The sequence below is a fragment of the Ruditapes philippinarum genome, unplaced genomic scaffold (genome assembly GCF_026571515.1).
Source record: "Ruditapes philippinarum isolate M1 unplaced genomic scaffold, ASM2657151v2 ctg6385_1_1_1_1, whole genome shotgun sequence".
NCBI lineage: Eukaryota > Metazoa > Mollusca > Bivalvia > Venerida > Veneridae > Ruditapes > Ruditapes philippinarum.
In genome coordinates this window covers 1-12,040 of record NW_026862325.1, presented here as the reverse complement: position 1 = coordinate 12,040, position 12,040 = coordinate 1, and the positions used below count along the sequence as shown (strand labels likewise).

The following is a 12,040-nucleotide window of genomic DNA, read 5'->3' as shown; positions in this document are numbered from 1 at the left end:
GTCCAACATTTTAGATCATTTGCCCACGCTATTTTTCCAAATAAATATTCTAATTATAAGACATGACCAAAATGGAAAGGTGTTGCACAATTCAAAACAAAAAAAATACAATTTATTTCAATTTAGTTTTGAGTATATATCTTAATATCTTTTGTACATCTTTCTGTTTTTAGTGCCCCAGCTGATCTCTGTAAGAAATTCAAATTTTTATTTTATAGCTAGGCGTTTGGTCCTCCGTGGAAAATCCTTTAATATGTTTAATCATCTATATGTTGCTTTGCTTATTAGAAACTACCAGAAATGAATCGAAGATTTTTTAAAAATATTGTCTTACACAGGAAGATACAGCTGAGACAAATATCTGATCATGATAGTGCATGCTGTTTCATAACCCAGGGTTGCGTCCCCATAATTTTTTGGACAAAGAGCATGGAGGGGATCGGCTTTATATAAGCTTTTTCCCTCCTCGCGCATAGTTCGTAAGTAACTTCGTTTCGACGTTGTGTACTTGAATGGTTATTTCTGTACATATCGAAAAAGAAATAGCAAAGTCAGCATCAACATGTGTAAAGGGCAACTGGGATCGTATATTAGGTGTCTTTTTATACTCTGCAGCCTCCTATATACGAGCTGGTGAGAACATCGTTAATATAAAGGTATGTCAGCGATTAAGTATTTGCATGCTCCTTTCGAAATGAAATTGATTTTTATAAATCAAAATTAATTAAAAAAAAAAGAGTTTAATATTAGGTGAGGTGAATCGTCACTAAAGTTGAGCGAATTGTCATTAAAATTGGGTGAATCGTCACCAAAGTGGGCGAGTCGTTATGGGGCGAATCATCAGTGGGTGAATCGTTATATATTGACAGTGAATATTCCATGAGGATAATAATTATAATGAATGTATTGTACCGCTTGAATTTATATTGCAAAGTTATTTTCCCTCATGCGAGTATTTTATTATGCTAAAAAGACTGTTTTTAAAGCAACCATACAAGCCTCTCCATAGCAACCATCTTGGAAACAAAAAAAAAACGTTTTGTTGTTATTGAGAGTAGTGGCTCATCAGAAGTAAAATTTGCTTTGAAGTCTTTCTTTCGGAAGACATGATTACTGATAAAAAGGTTAATTGCTCAACAGAGTTTGCACTGAAAAACAAATTAGTGACGTGAAAAACAAAGTAATAGATTGAAAAAAGTGTAGTTTATTAACATGTCCAAATGCAGTTTTAATCGCCAAGTTTAAAAGATTAAATGAATTATGTAAGAAATTGTACTAGTTGATATCGACGGAATTTATAAAGTTGCATTCAATATTTAACAAATAAAACATGGCCTTGAGGGCAATATGCAAGTTTACGGACTGATTGGTCAGACTGAGGAAGGTATATGGCCTGAAGCGAAGCTGAGGGACATATTCCTCCGAGGTCTGACCTCTTGCTAATTTACTGTGTAATGTTCCCCAAAAATTAAGGGCAGGGCTGCTTCCCCACCTGTAAAAAAAGCCCTGTGATTTCACCGCTCAAGTATCGTTCCTAATAATGTTGAATGAAGCATTGTTAAAATTTTATGCACATAATTTTATTTTAGTTGATTTTGTAAAAAGCATGAATTTTAAAAATTTCATCTCAAACCCATCTGTTTGAAACGACCCCTGAAAGCAATTTTTGTTGTAAAACAAATTTTACAAATGCTAGGAAAATTTATGTTCCCATCCCCCTTAAAAAAAGGGGGTTGGGTTTTTTAAATGGGAAGCTGATTTTCCCAAAGATTGATCCTTTTTATGAAAATGAATTTTTTTTTCATTGACTTGATCTTAAATAAAATTTTGTTTTCTTTTAAAAAAAAAGGGGAAAACCCAAAGAAAAATTGTTTAGAAAAAAAATTAAATGTTTGCATGGGAAAGTTTAAAAGCTTAAAGACACACCCCCGAATCTGGAAGAAAACGCATTATCTAACTTTTACAATGATAAATATAATTGATTTGAAACCCTGATGGTCAGCAGTGGTTACATTACCAGTCAAATTAAAAAAAACATTTCAGCCTTGCTGCAACATTTTGTTAAATTAATCTGAAATTTTCACAAACTAAAAATTGGCCTGAGAAATTCTTGATACTAGTGCTGCACAGTATTAATAGAAAATATCTTTGAACATATTATTAAAGGGACTCCACTGAAGTTTTTTGACATGATGGGACTTGAAATTATTTTTTCAAGATCAGTGTTCTCTTTGATGTAGGTCTTCATCAGTAACTTGTGTGCATAATTTCAGATCATTTGTTAACTCCGTATTTCCAGAATCATTAATTTATTCTATTTGAGAATATGACCCGAAATTGAAAAGCTAAGAAAAGCCCAAATTTATGATTTTCTATTAAATCATGAGACTGTATTTTATATATCTTTTGGATATCTTCCTGTTTAAGTGCCCAAGATGTATGTAAGAATTTCAGATTTAATATTTTTAGGCTTGTCTACCCCAGTGGAATTCCTTTAAACTTAAAACTCATTGGAAAGTATTATGTTTAATGAAATATTGATATATTTACAGGGTAGAGAAGAGGAAATTAAAAACCAGACCAATGATTGATTTCCTTATATCTGATACTACTAAGGTATACTACAAAATCAAATTTTCTTTGGGTTGAAATTACTTGGAGTTGTGCATTATTGGACATCTTCTGTTATGTTATTCTTGAGTCATGAATGATTTTCTTACCTGAAAGGGCTGTGGCTACTCCAATATTTAGCTCGACTATTTGAAGAGAGAGCTATTTTACTCACCGTAGCGTCAGCGTAACACTGGTTAAGTGTTTGAAAAAGCTTGTTTCTCCAAAATTACTGAAGGGAATGGGTTTACTGGTCACTGTTCAAGACCAAACAAGCTTATGTTTTCAGAAATGTTGCTTTTTAAAAACAAACAAACAAACAAAAAACCTTTATTTCTGTGTGTTAATCAGAAAAAAAATTCAAACATGCAAAAAAAAAAAAAAAAAGGATTTAAAACAAGAGCTGTCAGTAGGGCATCTTGCTAGGATTCTATTCACAGTATAAGATGGTTAAATGATGTTTTGATAAAGGACAATTTTTCTAAAAATTCTAATGGACCTAGGGTTGGGGTCTGTCCAGTAGAATCAATGGCGATAAGATAAAGGTTTCAGTTGAATCGTTGTCTCTAGATCTAGCAACTTAAATCCAGTTTGGAAGACAATATGTGCCTGATCCATTTTAATTTGGTACTCTTTGTTAAAACCTAATTATTACACCACATTTCTGAAATGGTCTTGTCCATCTACATGTGTAGACCAAAACCATCCATCATTTTTAGGGAAATTTTTAAAATAAGTACTGACTGAATAGCAAATGGTGCAGAACACGATCAGACGGCATAGATGTTCGCGCTGAGTTTGATCTACACTAGCAGCACCTGTAAAGGCAAAGTGTTGAAACGTGTGTATTTGTTTTATTTTTTTTCAGAAGATTTTTAACGGTACAACTAAAAGTGAACTGCATGATAAGTTTTTAACCGGTACCATTAGAGAACGAGCTAAAATGAAACATCGCGGATTTGGTCTGATTGACGATGATGAACAGGTAAATATTAACTGATGACAAATGATGTAGAAAGATATGGGCTCTTGCATTATTTCAGTCGTAATTGTTGCTGAATATTCTGAATGGCATTGAATATTCCGATTTATGTAATAATATGTATATCCTTGCTTTGAGCAATAGCTTTGTGGGGCATCAGTAGACAAGTGGTTCTAAGGTCATTGACTTAAAAATTTCAATCACATGCTTATTGAACTCTGCATGGGACATTGGAATTTGGATTTTCTCATAGGAGAAAACTATAAAGCAAGCTAACAGAATGTTGGTGGTTCTACTTGGGTGCCCCTTTCTTGTCTGAAATAATGCACGGATTGGCACCCGTGGTCTTCCTCAAATAGTTAAGCTCCAAAGTCGCTTTATGACCTACTGTTTTGGTGCGACGTAAAACCCAACCAAAAAAAAAAGGAGAAAATATATTTGTTCTGTTTTGACTCTTAAACTGTCCAAAATATGTTCATTATTGCCTTCTTTTTTAAATTGAAATTATTTTCTTTTATTTTCTTTCATTTTGAAGGGATCACTTGAGTCATTTTGTGCATGTATAATATGGGTTTTTACGTCTTGTAAAACTCTGGTACTTTGATAGCTTCATGGCATAATGAATGATATTATATGGTATATGATGGCAATATTATAAATGGTACATTATAAAGATGAAAAAAGCGTTCTATGGCAATATGTGTACAGATATATGGTATTTTATGACAAATAATTGGTATATAGTTATAAAAGTGGTATATCATTTCAAAATGTTCTTTATTGATAAAGAATACAGTAAGGTGATGAAAATTATATTTATTGGAAATATATGAATAGTGTTTAATGGCAATATAGATTAGTGGTATTTTATTGCAATAAATATAATATTGTATAAATGGCAATTTGAATGTTTTATAATGGCTATAAATATTGTATTAATGGTAATATGAATGCTTTATTATAGCAATTTGAATAGTTTAAAATGGCAATAAATATTCTATTAATGACAATTTGAATGGTTTATAATTGCAATAAAATTTGTATTAATGGTGAATGGTTTGTACTGGCAATGAAATACATGTATTTTCATACCATATCCTTCTTTGTAGATAGAGTTTCTACTGAGCACATACTTGACATGGATTAAACAGATAAATAAGAACATACATTTAGATGATGTCAACTATGTGTTTGACGTATGGGTACCAGAGGTAAGTGTTCTCTGTATTTTAGTTTTGGTGTTCATGACACGGGTGCTATTATTTTGGTATGTAGATTTGATTTTTTATAGTATATATGTTTGTGTATTTAGCTTACCTGATCACAAAATTGACCTTGACCTATACATGACCATAATCATTAGTCAAATGTGGAATTTAAACAGTCAAAACTTGTTGATTTTTTTAAAAGCTTTGATTTATGATTGGATAAAGAAAACTCTTTTGACAAAAGCTGTATGTTGATTACTTCAAATGTAACATATGCGTCGATTGTAATAACTTTATTTATGAATTTGATTCATTCCTTAAACAAAAGAACACTTTCAACTTAACTAACATGATTATTATTTTAAATGTTAACTTTGACCTTGAAATAATTATGACCATGGCTGGTTATGTCAAATATGAAATTTAAGTTAAATTTTTAACAGAAAATAATATTTTTTAGGAGTATTCCTGGAGATTTGGGGAGTCTTGGAATTTCCTTACATCTTTTATAGTAAAACTTTAAGAAACATATTCCATGAACCTGCAAAAACTAGAGCTTTTTTTGGCTGAAACATCATCTAGTCAATCTCTTTTATGTTTGTTCTAAATGAAGCTATTGGGTTAAAATTAACACTGCTCAGGGTATGAAGCTGCATGCCAAAATAGTTCAGTAGCAATCATTGACAGTTCATATCAACTAGTGACTTCCCAAAGCAACTACTGACTTCCAAAGCAACCTTTCTTTAGCAACCGAAGACTTTTAATAGTAACCATGAACTGAACATAATAATCAGTTACTTTCATAGCAACTATTGACTTTACATAGCAGTCAGTGACTTCCTTAGCAACCATTAATTTTCCATAGCAACAAGTGAATCAGTTATTAACTTCTTATTACAACCACTGACTTCCACCGCAGCTATTGAGTAGTTAGTGCTTTTTCTTTGGCTTGTTAACTTTTTTAGATTCAGATATAAACATGGTAATATCAGATTGAGATTTAGACCTTATATCTGCCTTTTATATTATAGTATTATTATTAACTCCTTATAATTTATTCTTTGTCATATAGAACATTTTTAATCAGGTGAGCGATATTAGGCCTGTAATGGCTCTCTTGTTTTTTTTTTATTTTATAAAAGCCACAAATGCGTAGATGTAGAGTTTTATAAGTGAGATCAGATCTTTAACATTTTTTTAAATAATTTTCATGACTGAATAAGAATTCTTTAACGTATCCATGAAGTATGATTATGAATTGATATATTGACATGCACTGTATGGTACTCTTGAAGGGGGCATTGTTCTGCTTGCTATTACCATTGACTTGTTAATTTCACAGCATGATTTACAAGACAGTGATAATAATGGGAAATAATAATAATATACATTGACATTTGTTGTTGCAACAAATGTCAATGTATTATAAAAGGTAATTATCATTTGTATGGTAATATCGTCATCATATTACCAAGTCAGTAATGATTGTGTCAATTGTGGTAATCAGAGATGAAATGTAATGTTAATGGACATATCACGGTATGGGATTGTACACCAAATATACCGTATAAGTGGATATTTCTGCGTGTCGAAAAAAATGGCAAATTTGGAATTCATAAAATTTCGCAATAGGAAACATAAGTAAATCACCAATCTTAGAGTAGAGTTAAAACTGAAAACAGGTTGGTTAAAATCTAAGCTAGAGAAATTTTAGTGATTTTTGTCAACTTGTGAAAATCGTCAATATTTTCATGCCACTAACTTAAACACTTTTACAGTATACGTGTTTTCAGTCAAAACAAAATCGAAGGAAAATACATGATGTAAGAACAATAGTATTTATCAGTGCATATAACATTTATTTGATCTGGGTTTGAGTTTATTGTTTCATAGATATATGCCAGATGTGAAATATATTCAAGTATCAACAAAAACATTCAAGATTTGATGTTCTTATTGATAAAATATGTCATGCCTGGCATTGGAGAAATTATCTAAATCAGTCTCTTTAAAAAATAAAAATTCTGAATCGGCAGATTTCTCAAACCTAACATACAAAATAAAATTTTGTCACCTTAGTGCAATAACTGATTTAACCTCCTATTAAATTTAGAAGAACTTACTCCGTTACTGCAGTAAATTGACAAGATATTTAGTAAGAAACACAAATATTTTGACTTCTACAGTTATGAAAATATGCACACGTCCAGTGTAATGGGTATAGTACTTTATTGTACTGGTTAAATCAAGCATTGTAAATGTAAAAACAAAAAAAATTAAAAAATATAGAAATAAATCAACATTGGTATTGATTTCTGACACTTTTTGGCATATATCATTAATTAAAAATTACAGTAATATAGTCAAGTTAAAGTCTCAGATATGTCCTACATAAGTGACTCAATAAAATCTTGTTTTTGGAATTATGTTTCTCTGCTCAGTAATATATGAAAATTTGAGATTATTATACATTGTTGAAAGCAATATATGATTTGTTGGACACGTACACAGATATCAAATCTATATTGGACGTGGCACTAGCTGATACAGCTTTTGTAACTGACTGAATGAGTCCAGTAGAATCAGTATTTTGTTTAACAGTGTATAATAAGCAATTTATTTCACACAACTATTGTTTAACATGACAGAATTTTGTAAGATTGGATCCGAAACGAAAGTTGAAATCATAACTTATTTTCATTCATTCTTTTCTCACAGTTGAATCTCATTGTTTTTATCGTACTAAATCTTACAGACACCACTGTTTTTCTCATTAATACACAGTGAACTACTTTTAGATATACATGGCACAATCTCACCTGTTTGAAAGACCGCCAAGGGAAGCAGAAACAAGAGTGTTCTGTTTTTACAGGTTGATAAACCTGACTTTATTTCTTGGTTCTTGGGGAAACAATCAGTGAGCAAGGGCTATTATCTACATAAAGTATATTATATTTTTTGTTGTTCCCTGTACATATGCTATATCTTGCATTTGTAAAAGAAAAATTAAAGTCAAACTGAGATAAAAAAAAAGTGTTATAAGTGCTAACAAATAAAAAATTTTGTACCTCTGATAATTTTCTTTGATTTTGTTTTTGACTCAGAACACTATTGTATGTATTGTACTTTACCATACCATGGTAAAACAATCAAAAGTGATTAAAGTACAGAATTTAGGTATCATGTACAGAATATCTGTCCCTGCATCAGTGACTACTTAGAAGATCAGATACTATGTTGTTGTTGTTGGTTGTTTTTTTTTAAGAAAGATACCCATTCTTAGCCATATCTTACGTGCCATATCTTACGTGCCATATCTTACGTATGGTAAATTGGATTGTTATAAAACATATTGTTAAGTGGAAATGATGCTCATCATATACTGTTTAAATCTTGCTGTGCATTTTCATGTTGCAGCCCATTGACTTGCAAGATTAATCTGAAGCTATAAGTAGTATATATATAGAAAAAAAATGTTTTTTTTTAAATACATTTTGTAATTATAATATTAACGATATAAAGCCCAATCAACTTATGTTATGTTATTTAATGTCCATTATTTTTTACTGTAAAACAATCATGGACATTGAAAATGCATCGTATATATATGTATATTAGTATAGCAAATTTTTTTCTTTAAATATGCATCTTTTCAGATTTTCTGCAATGGGCTGCAACATGAAAATGCACAGCAAGATTTAAACAGTATATGATGAGCATCATTTCCACTTAACAATATGTTTTATAACAATCCAATTTACCATACGTAAGATATGGCATGTAAGATATGGCACGTAAGATATGGCACGTAAGATATGGCACGTAAGATATGGCTAAGAATGGGTATCTTTCTTAAAAAAAAACAACCAACAACAACAACATAGTATCTGATCTTCTAAGTAGACACTGATGCAGGGACAGATATTCTGTACATGATACCTAAATTCTGTACTTTAATCACTTTTGATTGTTTTACCATGGTATGGTAAAGTACAATACATACAATAGTGTTCTGAGTCAAAAACAAAATCAAAGAAAATTATCAGAGGTACAAAAATTTTTATTTGTTAGCACTTATAACACTTTTTTTTTATCTCAGTTTGACTTTAATTTTTCTTTTACAAATGCAAGATATAGCATATGTACAGGGAACAACAAAAAATATAATATACTTTATGTAGATAATAGCCCTTGCTCACTGATTGTTTCCCCAAGAACCAAGAAATAAAGTCAGGTTTATCAACCTGTAAAAACAGAACACTCTTGTTTCTGCTTCCCTTGGCGGTCTTTCAAACAGGTGAGATTGTGCCATGTATATCTAAAAGTAGTTCACTGTGTATTAATGTGAAAAACAGTGGTGTCTGTAAGATTTAGTACGATAAAAACAATGAGATTCAACTGTGAGAAAAGAATGAATGAAAATAAGTTATGATTTCAACTTTCGTTTCGGATCCAATCTTACAAAATTCTGTCATGTTAAACAATAGTTGTGTGAAATAAATTGCTTATTATACACTGTTAAACAAAATACTGATTCTACTGGACTCATTCAGTCAGTTACAAAAGCTGTATCAGCTAGTGCCACGTCCAATATAGATTTGATATCTGTGTACGTGTCCAACAAATCATATATTGCTTTCAACAATGTATAATAATCTCAAATTTTCATATATTACTGAGCAGAGAAACATAATTCCAAAAACAAGATTTTATTGAGTCACTTATGTAGGACATATCTGAGACTTTAACTTGACTATATAACTGTAATTTTTAATTAATGATATATGCCAAAAAGTGTCAGAAATCAATACCAATGTTGATTTATTTCTATATTTTTTAATTTTTTTTGTTTTTACATTTACAATGCTTGATTTAACCAGTACAATAAAGTACTATACCCATTACACTGGACGTGTGCATATTTTCATAACTGTAGAAGTCAAATATTTGTGTTTCTTACTAAATATCTTGTCAATTTACTGCAGTAACGGAGTAAGTTCTTCTAAATTTAATAGGAGGTTAAATCAGTTATTGCACTAAGGTGACAAAATTTTATTTTGTATGTTAGGTTTGAGAAATCTGCCGATTCAGAATTTTTATTTTTTAAAGAGACTGATTTAGATAATTTCTCCAATGCCAGGCATGACATATTTTATCAATAAGAACATCAAATCTTGAATGTTTTTGTTGATACTTGAATATATTTCACATCTGGCATATATCTATGAAACAATAAACTCAAACCCAGATCAAATAAATGTTATATGCACTGATAAATACTATTGTTCTTACATCATGTATTTTCCTTCGATTTTGTTTTGACTGAAAACACGTATACTGTAAAAGTGTTTAAGTTAGTGGCATGAAAATATTGACGATTTTCACAAGTTGACAAAAATCACTAAAATTTCTCTAGCTTAGATTTTAACCAACCTGTTTTCAGTTTTAACTCTACTCTAAGATTGGTGATTTACTTATGTTTCCTATTGCGAAATTTTATGAATTCCAAATTTGCCATTTTTTTCGACACGCAGAAATATCCACTTATACGGTATATTTGGTGTACAATCCCATACCGTGATATGTCCATTAACATTACATTTCATCTCTGATTACCACAATTGACACAATCATTACTGACTTGGTAATATGATGACGATATTACCATACAAATGATAATTACCTTTTATAATACATTGACATTTGTTGCAACAACAAATGTCAATGTATATTATTATTATTTCCCATTATTATCACTGTCTTGTAAATCATGCTGTGAAATTAACAAGTCAATGGTAATAGCAAGCAGAACAATGCCCCCTTCAAGAGTACCATACAGTGCATGTCAATATATCAATTCATAATCATACTTCATGGATACGTTAAAGAATTCTTATTCAGTCATGAAAATTATTTTAAAAAATGTTAAAGATCTGATCTCACTTATAAAACTCTACATCTACGCATTTGTGGCTTTTATAAAATAAAAAAAAACAAGAGAGCCATTACAGGCCTAATATCGCTCACCTGATTAAAAATGTTCTATATGACAAAGAATAAATTATAAGGAGTTAATAATAATACTATAATATAAAAGGCAGATATAAGGTCTAAATCTCAATCTGATATTACCATGTTTATATCTGAATCTAAAAAAGTTAACAAGCCAAAGAAAAAGCACTAACTACTCAATAGCTGCGGTGGAAGTCAGTGGTTGTAATAAGAAGTTAATAACTGATTCACTTGTTGCTATGGAAAATTAATGGTTGCTAAGGAAGTCACTGACTGCTATGTAAAGTCAATAGTTGCTATGAAAGTAACTGATTATTATGTTCAGTTCATGGTTACTATTAAAAGTCTTCGGTTGCTAAAGAAAGGTTGCTTTGGAAGTCAGTAGTTGCTTTGGGAAGTCACTAGTTGATATGAACTGTCAATGATTGCTACTGAACTATTTTGGCATGCAGCTTCATACCCTGAGCAGTGTTAATTTTAACCCAATAGCTTCATTTAGAACAAACATAAAAGAGATTAACTTGACAATGTTTCAGCAAAAAAAGCTCTAGCTTTTGCAGGTTAATGGAATATGTTTCTTAAAGTTTTACTATAAAAGATGTAAGGAAATTCCAAGACTCCCCAAATCTCCAGGAATACTCCTAAAAAATATTATTTTCTGTTAAAAATTTAACTTAAATTTCATATTTGACATAACCAGCCATGGTCATAATTATTTCAAGGTCAAAGTTAACATTTAAAATAATAATCATGTTAGTTAAGTTGAAAGTGTTCTTTTGTTTAAGGAATGAATCAAATTCATAAATAAAGTTATTACAATCGACGCATATGTTACATTTGAAGTAATCAACATACAGCTTTTGTCAAAAGAGTTTCTTTATCCAATCATAAATCAAAGCTTTTAAAAAAATCAACAAGTTTTGACTGTTTAAATTCCACATTTGACTAATGATTATGGTCATGTATAGGTCAAGGTCAATTTTGTGATCAGGTAAGCTAAATACACAAACATATATACTATAAAAAATCAAATCTACATACCAAAATAATAGCACCCGTGTCATGAACACCAAAACTAAAATACAGAGAACACTTACCTCTGGTACCCATACGTCAAACACATAGTTGACATCATCTAAATGTATGTTCTTATTTATCTGTTTAATCCATGTCAAGTATGTGCTCAGTAGAAACTCTATCTACAAAGAAGGATATGGTATGAAAATAC

At 30.5% G+C, this 12,040-nt stretch overlaps 1 protein-coding gene across 1 annotated transcript in view; it reads left to right on the top strand.

Moving 5' to 3' along the window:
* The window catches only part of LOC132718648 (myb-like protein X), a gene marked incomplete at its 3' end in the record, with an annotated part of 28,320 nt that extends 23,517 nt beyond the window's left edge, over positions 1–4,803 (top strand). The window contains exons 3-5 of the mRNA XM_060702365.1: positions 2,553–2,616; positions 3,479–3,595; positions 4,702–4,803. Of these exons, the coding sequence (XP_060558348.1) occupies positions 2,553–2,616; positions 3,479–3,595; positions 4,702–4,803 (283 nt within the window). The remainder of the gene's footprint in view (positions 1–2,552; positions 2,617–3,478; positions 3,596–4,701) is intronic.
* Positions 4,804–12,040: the final 7,237 nt, after the last annotated feature.